The sequence below is a fragment of the Bos grunniens genome, chromosome 9 (assembly GCF_055505025.1).
Source record: "Bos grunniens cultivar Pamir isolate PY7600 chromosome 9, Bosgru_T2T1.0, whole genome shotgun sequence".
Classification (NCBI taxonomy): domain Eukaryota; kingdom Metazoa; phylum Chordata; class Mammalia; order Artiodactyla; family Bovidae; genus Bos; species Bos grunniens.
Window position 1 is genome coordinate 42,975,347 of NC_141173.1, and position 13,078 is coordinate 42,988,424.

At 40.9% G+C, this 13,078-nt stretch overlaps 2 protein-coding genes across 4 annotated transcripts in view; one reads left to right on the forward strand and one right to left on the reverse strand.

Annotated features, from left to right (window-relative positions):
• NR2E1 (nuclear receptor subfamily 2 group E member 1) overlaps nt 1–3,276 on the reverse strand; it is a 116,833-nt gene extending 113,557 nt beyond the window's left edge. The window contains exon 1 of one of the 2 annotated variants that reach the window (XM_086317458.1): nt 2,981–3,276. The gene's annotated coding sequence lies outside the window, so the exon portion shown is untranslated. The remainder of the gene's footprint in view (nt 1–2,980) is intronic. The other variant, XM_086317459.1, reaches the window with a different exon arrangement.
• Nucleotides 3,277–3,366: 90 nt separating this feature from the next.
• OSTM1 (osteoclastogenesis associated transmembrane protein 1) overlaps nt 3,367–13,078 on the forward strand; it is a 42,900-nt gene continuing 33,188 nt past the window's right edge. For both annotated transcript variants that reach the window (XM_086317456.1, XM_086317457.1), the window contains exons 1-2: nt 3,367–3,858; nt 10,654–10,768. In XM_086317456.1, the coding sequence (XP_086173582.1) occupies nt 3,454–3,858; nt 10,654–10,768 (520 nt within the window). In that variant the 5' untranslated portion in view covers nt 3,367–3,453. The remainder of the gene's footprint in view (nt 3,859–10,653; nt 10,769–13,078) is intronic.

Below are 13,078 nucleotides of genomic sequence, written 5' to 3' on the forward strand. Positions count from 1 at the left end.
TACTATATAACACAGGAACAATATTTAATAGTTTATAATAACCTATAATGGAAAATAATCTGAAAATATAAATATATGACTGAATCACTTTGTTGTATATTTGAAACTAACACAGTATTTAAAATCAGCTATAACCTCAAAAAAAAAAGTAAGTTGCTGACTTGATGTTCTATCACCCCTGAATGCTTTTCTGTGTATTTTATACAAACAAAAACATTTTCTTGCATAATCACAATACAACTATCAAAATCAGGAAATTAACATTGTACATTACTACCATCTAATTTTCAGATCACATTCAAATTTCCCTAGTTGTCCAGACAATGTCTTTTATGTCAGGTGCAATTCCTCAATCTTTTCTTGACTCATAACACTAGAGATTACAGGCTAGATATTTTGCAGAATGGACCTTAACTTGATTCATATGATATTTTCTCACGATTAGAATAAGTTTATGCATCTTTGGTAGGAGTATAATAGAACTGGTGCTGTGTTCTGCTAACTGCATTCTATCAGGTGGCATTACAGTTTCTATTTGTTCCATTATGATGATGTTCATGTTGATCATTTGATTAATGTGGAAACTGACAGACTTCGCCACTGTAAAGTTACTCATATTTTCCCATTTATAATCAATATGTGTTAAGCAGGTGATTTTGAAAATATGTAAATACTTTAATCCCCATGAAACATTCACCTTATTCATTTATTTAAATATATCACTATAGGCTCATGGTTTCCTGCTTTATTCAATGGTTTACGACCCATTAACCATCATTATTTTGATCCTCAAATTGTCCCAGATATAAACTGGTTTCCATGTGTTCTTTTTTAAAAAAGTATTTATTTATTTGGTTGTGTTGGGTATTAGTTGTGGCACGTGGGGTTTTTGCTTTCGTACATGGATTCTCTCTAGTTGTAGCATGCAGGCTTGGTTGCCCTATGGCATGTGGGATCTTAGTTCCCTGACCAGGGATGGAACCCATGTCTCCTATATTGTAAGTCAGATCCTTAGCCACTGGACCACGAGGGGAGTCCTCTGTGTGTTCTTGACATGTTCCCATCATTCTTCCAGCACTTCCTTACTTTCTAGTACAAAAAGATGATCCAGGCTAAACTTATGCTCTTCCTGCCCCAGTGGTAGAATCAGCTATTTCTGTAAGAATTCTTGATTCCTTTTTGTAGAGAATGACATTTAGAAGCCACAATCTATTTCTATATCTCTATGAATTGCAACCACTGATATTGCTAATTCTATTCCAACACTGGAGAAGGAAATGGCAACCCATTCTAGTATTCTTGCTCGGAGAATCCCATGGGCCGTGGAGCCTCATGTGGAGTCCATGGGGTTGCAAAGAGTCAGACACGAGTAAGCTACTGACCCATTCCAACAGTACAGAGTTCATTCTCCCTTCCTATTTGTTTTCTCCCTTTTCCTGTTTGTAACTCCCTTCTTGGACAATAAGAAACCAGACTCCCATTATCCTTAATATATTTACCTATTTGATCAATCCTTCTGAGGGTAAGCAAAATCCCAGTCACTGCTGTACCTTCCCTTACATGGAAGCCTTTCTTACCCAACTCAGGATCCAATACCCTGCATCAGGATTCCCCCACCCTCACCATGTCTTCCTCTTCTTACCTGTGCTCCAATATCCCTCTCTGGATTTCTGACATCCCCACCGGACAAACTATAGATGTCTACTTTACTCTACTTGATCTAATGGCTTTAGGATGACACTGTTCCAGGAACGGAAGTTTGAGATTGAATGGTTTGTCCAGGATTTTCCAGGTGTTTGCATTGAATGCAGGTTTGTGCTGCATTCCCAGGAACCCCTTCAGCCCTAAGGAAGCCTGGACATTAGCCACCCCAGGAAAATAAGCTGTCCTAATGTTCTCAAAGGTCATCATATAACTTTTAGGTCTTTCTATATATTAGAATTACCACTCAAGAGCTCTTTAGGAATCCTTGTGAATAAATTATTAAACCTCCATGGAAAGAAATATAGCACAATCAACAACATCGTAAATGCACATACTCTCTGGCCCAGCAAGTCTACTGCTAGAAATTTATCTTAAATGTATATCAACCTTGTATAGATATGATTACCTGCAATATTGTTTTTATTAGTAAAAGGATAAATTAAAGGGGCATTAAAAAAATTATAGACCCTTTCCCATTAGGAACACAGAACAATAATCAGATTGGCTAAAAAGTTTAACAACTCTCAGAAACAGAAAATAACACCATAAAATGAAGGAGCTCCGCAATTCTCAAGGCAAAAACAAAAGCAGGATGACACAAAATAGCCAGGAAATAATTTTTCTACCACATTTATTAGATACTTGTCAGAAAACCGTTTCCTAGGTCATTAGCTAAATTCTTTACGCAGCCCAGTAGTGGTATCCGGACACTTTTCAGAGTGTCCCCAAAGATTGCCTCGGGCTTGCCAGAAACTGGAGAGGAACTTGAGCGGTTTGGTCAGGATTTTCCAACTTTTTGTACTGGATACAGGTTTGTGCTGCACCCCAGGGACCCCTTCAGTCGCAAGGAAACATGGACAGTAGCCATCCCAGGACCAGGCTACATAGTGAGAAAACGTAGACGGGCGCTGTCCAACATGGCACCGCTCGCCAGACAGGGCTATTCACATTCAAATTCAGTACGGTTAAAAATTCAGTTCCCGGGTCGCGGTCGCTACAGTACGAGTGCTCAACAGTCACAAGCAGGCTAGTGGCTACCGTATTAGCGCAGATGTAGAATCTTTCCATCACTTCGGGAAGTCTATCGGACAGAGCTGACACAGTTTAGAGTTAAAAACAAGAACAAGTTTGTAAGCCACTAGGCTCCACAATCAAAAACAACCAAGAGACGTTATTACTCTTTCCAAATATCTTGAGGGGAAAAATTATACTAAGAAACACCCAATTAAAAGAAACCTGCAAAGGCACCTGCCAGCAGGCTCCGTCAGCAACTCACTCGTTAATTCCCACGGCGGAGGCCGTCCGTCTTTCTGTGGTACATAATTCCTCAAACTTGTAGAACTCAGCAAACTCCCAAGGCGGTGGGCAACTGAGGGCAAGACTCCTAAAATTTAACTGTTCAAAGCGGCCGACGCCTGTATTCACAGCGCGGGCGAGCCTCGGCTCGGTGTTCCACAGCTGGACGCCGCCCGGGTCTCGCGCGACCCTCAGTCAGGCGCTTGTCACCGGCTGGGAGCGCGACGCCGCCCGTGTGTGCGCGCTCCCGCACGCGCGCCAGCCTGCGGCGCGAGCTGCTCTCGGCGGCCAATGGGGCGGGGAGCCGCGCGCCGGGGGCGGGGACGTGACGCGCGCACCTCGTGACCGTGGTAGCGGCCTGCGCCTGAGGAAGCCGGAAGCGGCTGCTATCCGCAGCCCCGACTGGAAGTGATCAGGAGGCAGTTTGCGCCTTGGGGGTTGTGGAACCCCGCGATGGACCGGAACCGGACCATCGAGCGGCGGAGGTCATCATTGCTGCTGCTGCGGCTGCTGTTGGTGGTGCTGCTGTGGTCGGGACTGGCTCTGGGCACCTTCTCCGTGGGCAGCAGCCCCCACAGGGTCTTCCACGACCTCCTGTCGGAGGAGCAGTTGCTGGAGGTGGAAGACTTGTCCCTGGCTCTGCTGCAGGGCGGAAGGATGGGGCCACTGTCACTCCCCCCAGATTTGCCGGATCTGGATCCAGAGTGCCGGGAGCTGCTGCTGGACTTCGCCAACAGCAGTGCTGAGCTGACCGGGTGTCTAGTGCGCGGCGCCCGACCGGTGCGCCTCTGTCAGACCTGCTACCCACTCTTCCAACAGGTCGCCAACAAGATGGACAACATCAGCCGAGCCGTGGGGGTGGGTAGAAGAGCACATCCGGGACCTCTGGTGTGGATTGTTGGGAAGTGAGGAGGATGTAATGATAGTTAACTCGGGGTGGGGCGGGGGTGGGGAGGGGCTCCTCATTTTCCCCATCTGTGAGAAAACGAGGTTGGATTGGGGCAGTGGAGTTAGGGGCATCAGAAAAGTGGGTGGTGGTATAGGGAGGGCTTGAGGTTTGGATTTTTGCCTCCATGGCTGCTGTTGGGCCTCTTTCGGTACATACTTGCAGATAGGTATAACTAGTTTTCTTGGGGCTTCTGCACCCCAACCCTGCCTTTTCTTCCTTTCCTTCACCCCTTTGCCCCAACTCTGCCACAGCTTCTTCCTTTCCCCACTTGCAGTTCCCAGGAAGGACTCTTTCCTGAAACCCCAGGTGAAGTGGAGAAACTGCAGTGTGGTGGTGATGAGAAACTTGAACTTTGTAGCCAAACCGTTTCAGATTCACCACTTTCTAGAAGTTTGACCTCAGATTAATTATCTTGGAGTCTTAGTTTCCTCCTCTGTAAAATGGAGGAAAACTGCTGCCAGAGGTGACTGTTAAAATAATAAAAAAAGAGATAATGTATGAAAGGCCATTTTAGTCATTAATACAGTCTGGAGACATTTGGCTAGGACACCATTTCTTCTCTCTTATTAGAGGTGTACTCTGAGCAAGTTATATTCTCTGGGCCTGTTTTCTCATGTGTAAGATGGAGATAAAACGAACTCTTAGAAAACAGGCACAGGGACTTCCCTGGTGGTCCAGTGGCTAAGCCTTAAAGCTTCCAATGCAGAGGTCCCAAGTTTGATCACTGCTTAGGAAATAGGATCCCACATGCTGCAATTAAAAGATCCTGCATGCTACAACTAAGACCCGGCACAGCCTAGTAAGGAAATAAATATTTTATAAAAGAAAAAAAAAAACTGGCACATAGCAATAGTTTTCAGTAAATGGGAACTAAAATTTTACAAAATAGTAAAGCTGCTCTCATGTCTTGGTACTCAGAGCTCTTCTGGTCATGTGGTACACGCTATGAGGCACTTAATTAAAAGAAAGACACAGAGACATGTCCCTGTTCCTAAGTACCTTATAGGGCTTGGCTTAGGAAAGGATTAGTGTCAAGGCTGGTGGGAGTCATGAGGTATGGGCTGGATATCCCTTTTAAAGGAACAACATGAGGAATGACATTGGGATTATGGAATGGAAAGTTCCTCTTGTACTGAGAAAAAAAGTCTCATGAAAATGTGATTGGAATTATTTCATAAATCATGGTTGATTTGACAGAATTTAGACGTATTTAGACATTGCATCCCCTACTTTGTCAGCCTGATATTACTTGACATAAGTATGCATTTTTATATAAATAGGGAATTTATTTGCATTAAATAAATTCTGTGCTCAGTCTTTCTGTAAAGAGTAAGTTTTCAAGGAAGTTTAGGCTTACATGCAATATTTTCGTGCATCCTTCTATTGGGTATGCTGCTGCTAAGTCGCTTCAGTCGTGTCCGACTCTGTGCAACCCCATGGACGGCAGCCCACCAGGTTCCCCTGTCCCTGGGATTCTCCAGGCAAGAACACTGGAGTGGGTTGCCATTTCGTTCTCCAATGCATGAAAGTGAAAAGTGAAAGTGAAGTTGCTCAGTCGTGTCTGACTCTTAGCGACCCCATGGACTATAGCCTACCAGGCTCTTCCGTCCAAGGGATTTTCCAGGCAAGAGTACTGGAGTGGGGTGCCATTGCCTTCTCTATAGCCAGGGATATATATGTGTGTGTGTGTATACCCCATTATTTTAAAGCACCCAAGACTTGTCCCTTGCTGTCATACTATAGCAGGTATGTACGGCATCATAACTGATTTAAGCAGTGAGTTAGTTGTTCTGTGGTCAGAATGACTGAATTGTGTTGCACTACTTGGCTCTTGAGGCAGCAAATACTTTTCTCATTTGTGTAGTTTCTGTGGAATTAAGATGAAGTTAAAAAATTACCCCAAACTCTGGTGGTACAGTGCTATGGGCTTCTGTGGACCAATTAAGGGCCAATTTGTGTATGGATTTCCACATGAGTTCCCCACTGCCCGTGGCAATGTAAGGGTGGCATGAACTGTGTCCTCTTCTTTGTGTCTCACATTCTACCAGTGACCTGCATACCTGGCTTGCCTCACTGTTGTGTGAAAGGATCAGAGGAGAGATAACAAGAGGCAGAAAGACCCTTTCCCCAATTTATATTTCCTCTCCCAACTCATCCACCCCTTTCCTCAGTAGAGCTGGATGCCATAGCTCAAAAGCATGATTTCTGAACTTCTGGGGGTATTTCATGGGTTTAGTAGGCTTTTTCAGATAGGTGTGGGAATTGAGCCATTATGTGTAGTAATGAACATATGGAAAAATATGTATGAATTTCTTAGGAGTGAATTTAAATTATCAGTTGTCCTTTGTGTGTGTGTGGCAGGGAGTTGTTTCTGGAGAGTAATGTATTTTCTTTGACTCAAGTCTTTGATTTAAATCAGTTTAATTAGCAAGTACATGCTCTTCTTAAATATTGAACAGGTAAAAGGGTACTGAAGGAAAAGGAGGGGATAGTCCAGGCTTCAAACTTAAAATTATCAGTGTAGTTAGGGAAATAAAATTAATCTATATTGAGAAAAATTTAAAAAGGAAAAAAAATCCATGTGAATGTTACAAATTGTACAATAGGATTTTAGAACAAAAGAGTGAAGATGCTGAATTAAAGGAGGGAAGAGAGCAAGAGCGGGGGTGCTTATTAGAGAAAACCTACAAGCAGAATTTTATCAAGACATTCTTTCTCAACTCTTTAGTGTGAATCCATGTCCGTGGATTGATTGAGAGAGGAGGAGAGTGTAAAGAGAAAAAGAATCAATGGTAGAAATTAGCATGCTATTTCTGTGGTGCAGCAAACTGATTGATTTATCTGTAATAGTTATCTGAAAAGAATTCTATTTTCTAGTCACTTTCTCTTGGAATTAATGGGTCAAGGACTCCATATAGTTTTATTATCTCAAGATAAAGAATACAGTGATTTGTGAAACCTGAATAATGGAATTAATGGATTCCTTCTTACTTGAATCATACTTTCTTCTTTTAGTTTAAAGTGATAGGAATATAGTTTCATTGAGCTGTTCACCATCATCAGAGTGGTTGCCAAGATGCTTTGCCTCTCCTCCCCCTATTCTGAATTGCTAATCTCTATTTTATTCTACTTGGTTCATTTAAAATTTATATAGGCAGATAGATAGACATATGTTTGCGTGCTAAGTCACTTCAGTTGTATCCGACTCTTTGCGACCCTATAGACTATAGTCTGTCAGGCTCCTCTTTCCATGGGGTTCTCCAGACAAGAATACTGGAGTGGGTTGTCATTTCCTCTTCGAGGGAATCTACTTGACCCAGGGATCAAACCCACATCTCCTGTGTCAACTGCATTGGCAGGCAGGTTCTTTACCACTAGTGCCACCTGGGAAGCCCAGATAGACATATAGATATGTGTATATATTTATGAAGGTACTAGTAATTGAGGATATGTATCTGGAAGTGTTCAACATAATTTTAGTGTAGATTTACAAATTCTTAGGAATAGAAGGAGGAGATTGGAACACAACATGACATAATATGTCTGTCTTTCATTAGAGATTAGAATGCACTGTTTCTTTGTGGTTTAGTTGCTAAGTCATGTCTGACTGTTGGGACCCCATAGACTGTGGCCCACCAGGCTCCTCTGTCCATGGGATTTCCCAGGCAAGATTACTGGAGTGGGTTGCCATTTCCTTCTCCAGCACTGGTTCTTATTCATTCAGAAAAATTCTTGAATACTTATGATGTGCAGGGTAGTTGTACTTACTAGGGATATATCTGTGAATGAGAAGAGCTTATAGTCTGATAGAGGAAACAGACATTAAACATCATTGTAATTATTTAGTTCAGGTGTGATGTAAGTGTTGCAAAGAAAAAAATCCCAAATGCCACCAAAGCATGTAACAAGAGTGCTGATTAGGACTCAGGCTGGGAATAGATAGAAGTGGTGAATAGTTAAAGACACCTAAAATTTGAGAGGGTGGGAGAATGGGGAGAATATATACATTGTAAAGAAGTAGCAGGTGTGAAGACTCCGAGAGTCTGGTGTGTTTAAGGACTAGAAAGAACTCAAAGCACTGTGAGCCAGGAGGAGACTAGTTATTTGAGTCTGATAAAGTGGGCAGGTGCCATGTCATGAGTCCCATACAGTGAAAGTGGCTGGGTTTAATCCAGAAGGATGATCTGTCTATTTCATAGAGTTTTTACAAGGATTTAATGAGCTATACATTTAGGGCATTTAGAACCACTAGGTATTCAAAAGTACATCATCATCATTGGGGTTATTCATCATTTCCCTTCCATTCTCATGGTTGCCACCATCTTCTCATCCTGGACACTCCCTGAATACCACATAGTCATTCCTTCTTTCACCCCTTGATCATTTTATTCACTCCATTTAAAACCTTTTCCCCTTTCTTCCCTTTTCCCTGGGCTTCCCAGGTGCCACTAGTGGTAAAGAACCCGCCTGCCAGTGCAGGAACATAAGAGATGTGGGTTCGATTCCTGGGTTGGGAAGATCCCCAGGGAAGGGCATGGCAACCCACTCCAGTATTCTTGCCTGGAGAATCCCACAGACAGAGTAGCCTGGTGAGCTACAGTCCATGGGTCGCACAGAGTAGGACACAGCAAGCGACTTAGCACACATGCGTCATGTGGGATGTTAGTTCCCCAACCGGGATTGAATCTGGGTTTGAGTATGGAGCCCTAACCACTATATTGCCCCTTTCTTAGTATTGGGCTTAGTTCAAATCCTGCTTCCTCCATGAACTCTCCTCATTTCTCCCAACTACACTGATGTCTTCCTCAACTGAACTATTCCACACACTGACCACTCATACAGGTTATTCTGTATTGACTTTTAAAATAGCCAATCATCCCCTTACATCCAGTTCCTTCTTAAGTAACAGGTTACACTTAGCCAGCTACACCCACCTAGAGCACTTTTGTTGGCAACAGGTAGCTAGGTGAAATAGCAAATATCAGTTACTTACTGGGTGCCAGCCAGTGTGCTAAGTGATTCATCTATGCTATTTCGTTTAATGACTCAATGATTATGAAACTGGGCCTCACAGAGTTTACCTCAGCTTTCCGAGATTGCCAGCTAGTAATTCAGGTTTGTCTGACTCTTTAGGCCACATTCCATTTTAATCTGATGGGTAAATTATCACAAAATATTGTTTCATTTTCTTTCCTGAAATTTTCTTCTATAGCTGATATTGCTCTGAAAGCAATTCCAGGAAAGGGGCTTTTAACATATTTTATTCGAGGTTGCATCTTTTAATGAGTTAACAAAACTAAGCCACAGAATGGGTAATCATCCCAAAATGATCTTCAGAGATATTTTAAAGCAAGATTTCTGCTCTTAAGCCCAACTTCCCTCTTTTCTAACCCCACATGGCTGATCAGTTCTTTTTTAGAGCTAGCACACTCTCTCATTTATTGCTCATCACACTAATTCCTTATCTGTATGTCTCTGGGGAGGTTCTTGAAGGCCCAGTGTTGATGGCATGCCTTGTCACTCTTTGTACCCTCAATACACCAGGATTCTCTTTTTAAGAAAATATTTTATTTATTTATTTGGCTATATTGTGTCTTAGTTGCAGCATGTAAGATCTTTTGTTGCAGTAAATGGAATCTCTAGTTGTATCTTGTAGGCTCCAGAGCATACAGGCTTCAGTAGCAGCCCACAGGCATGTAGGGTCTAGTTCCCCGATTAGGGATTGAACTGCATTGCAAAACAGATTCTTAACCTCTGCACCATCAGGGAAAACTTACCCCAAAATTCCAGGATACTTATAATGCCTGGTAAATAATAGAAGTTAAATAACTTTGAAAGGGTGAAGGGTCAGCAAGACTTAACTTTGCTTGTGGCAAAAAGGAAAGGAAATAGATAAGGATCCAGTAATTCAGGAACTTGAATTTATCATTTACATAGTGTAAATCCATTCTTGTGGATTTTAAGATTTTGAGCCAAAACTGTCCAGAAGATGAAACAATGTTTTGTCATCATTTACCCACCAGATTTTTAAAAATGCATGAATAATATATGTTCATTGTAGAAAAGTTTGGACAGTGTAAAAGAGGCAAAAAAGAAAATGAAAACCCCTCTATTTCCATTATTTAGAGATAGCTACTGATACATTTTGGTGAACAGCTTTCCAGAATATTTTCCTGTTCATAAGAAGTATATTAATATTATATGTGGGCCTAAGTATTTGAAATGGTACCATAGAAGCAAATACTTATTTAAGAAGCAAAGATTTTCTTCCTTTGTAAGTGAACCTGGTACCAATAAATGTTAGCTGCTATTGTTTTATTACAGTTATTATTAATGATGTCATTATTTGATTATAACAAAATATTAAATGCTTATAATGCATATGTGCTCCATTGCTCAGTTGTGTCAGACTCTTTGTGACCCCATGGACTATAGGCTGCCAGGCTCCTCTGTCCATGGAATTTTCCAAGCAAGAATACTGGAGTGGGTTGCCATTTCCTCCTCCAGGATATCTTCCTGACCCAGGGATCAAACCTGCGTCTCCTGCTTTGACAGGGAGATTCTTTACCACTGAGCCACCTGGGAAGCCCCCAAAAGCTTATAATAAATATGAATTATTTTTATAAGGTTTTTTGGGCCTCAGGTTGTTGTTTGGGAAGTCTAAGAATACTCAGATTGTATTTTTTTCTTTTGTTTGGTTACAGAATTCTTCAGAGAGTCATAGTTGTGCCAGAAGCCTTTTAATGGCAGATAGAATGCAAATAGTTGTGATTCTGTCTGAGTTTTTTAATTCCACATGGCAGAAGGCAAATTGTGCAAGTAAGTAACTCTTTCACTTTCATTTTTGAAGTTGTATTTCAATAGTATAGATGTCAGATTTTACTTTAGTGAATTTTGAACTCTGAAAATTTTAAATACTCTTTATTACTAAATTTAAATGAATTTTGATTAGCATCATGGTTTATTAGTGAGAACATCTTGGGCAAATACTGAAAGCCAGCAAAGAGTAGCAGTTAACAGTGAGCTTTGCAATCAGATCTGAATCTTGTTCTAAGCTCTGTGACTTATTCTATCTTAACCTACTACTGTCAGACCTTGGGCATATAATTTTGCCTCTTGGAGCTTCAGTTTCCTCACCTGTAAATTCATGGTAATATTGGAACCTACTTTACCTGATAGTTTTGAAGATTAAATGAAATAAATTGCGTATAGCTCTTAGCTCAGTACCAGGCATATAGTTACTGTTCACGGAATGTTAACTGCTTAATAATTATGATGTTTATAATAATCTGTCAAATGGTGGTAGGGGGAGGTGGTAACATCAGTTCCAGCAGGTTTGTGGGCTTGTATGTATTTGTATAATGAAATGAGATTTATTTTCAGGCATTCTTTGGAAAAATTAAAGTTATTATTTCAATTCATAAGTGTTTTTAAAACCAACTATGTATTAGGAAATTCTTGTTTTCCATATCTTATAATTTAGTGAAGAAGAAAGTTAGAGTTACAATATAACCTAAGGTGACAATAAATGCTACAAAAACATCATAGAGTTCTTGGGAAAATTGAAAAAAATCAGATTGACAAGAATTTGAAGTGACTTCCAGGAGGAGGTACCTTTTGATCCTACACCTTTATGACTGGACATGATTTCAGTAAGTAGAGACAAGAGAAAGGACACTGCAGATAGAGAGGCATCCTGAACAAAGGCACAGAGATACAAAACAGTAATAGACATTACAGGATGCTGGAAGCACAGTGGGAGGTGAACTTGGAAAGGGAAAGTAGGACTTTGACCTATATAGTAGTTTATCACTTATGCCAACATTTTTCATACTGCTTAGAGCATCAGCATAGTACTATGAAGTGGTTATATACTGTAGTATCTTGGGAACTTACAATACACATGGAATATTAAAGTCAGTGAGGACTATAGGTTAAAATTTTTCAAATATCACTTAACCTAGCACTTTCTGAATGTTTTTAAACTGTAAAAATCCTTTTTTTCCTGTGGAACCCCAATGGAAGGGAGAGACCAGTGAGGAAATTTTTACAATGGTTTAGGCAAGAGGCAAAGAAAATGTGAAGTAGGGCATGGGCTGTAAAAATAAAAAGGACAGAATGAATTAAAAATCTGTGTACCTGTAAGTCATTAAGGAGTTTAACTTTTCTAAGGACTTTGTCTTTTTGTTTAGTTCATATGACGATGGAAAAAAAGACTCCCTGCTAAGGTTCTTTCCTTTGTAGTATACCATGGATATTGGATATTAACTCTTTTCATTTTGTTTCTATTAATTCAGATTTTCTAGTAATTTGAACAGAGGCTTGGCTGACAGCTAACTTTTTTTTTTTTTTAAGGCAAAATCTTTACTTTTTGGAGTAAAACTTTTTAGTATAAATATGATTGAACAGTTTGTTTAACATAAACAGAAGAGCTGTTTTTAAGTATTATTAAGCCCTTCACAAAAATCCATTGATAGATGAAGTGAGTGAAGTGAAAGTCTCTCAGTCATGTCCAGCTCTTTGCAACCCCATGGACTATATTGTCCATGGAATTCTCTAGGCCAGAATACTGGAATGGGTAGGCTTTTAATTCTTCAGGGAATCTTCCCAACCCAGGGATCAAACCCAGGTCTCCTGCATTGCAGGTAGATTCTTTACCAGCTGAGCCACAAGGGAAGCTCAAGAACACTGGAGTGGGTAGCCTATCCCTTCTCCAACAGATCTTCCTGACACAGGAATCAAATTGGGGTCTCCTGCATTGCAGGTAGATTCTTTACCAACTGAACTGAAAAATATGTTAATTGCAAATAATTTAAAATCAGTTCATTAGAATAAATGGGGTATATGTTGGGGTTCACTTCTTTTGACTGATGTTGTTGTTCAGTTGCTAAGTCATCTCTGACTCTTTGTGACCCTATGAACTGCAGCATGCCAGACTTCCCTGTTCTTTACCATTTCCTGGAGTTTGCTCAACTCATGTTCATTGAGTCAGTGATGCCATCCAACCATCTCATCCTCTGTCACCCTCTTCTCCTCTTGCCCTCAATCTTTCCCAGCATCAAGGTCTTTTCCAATGAGTTGGCTCTTTGTGTCAGGTGGCCAAAGTATTGGAACTTCAGCATCAGTCCT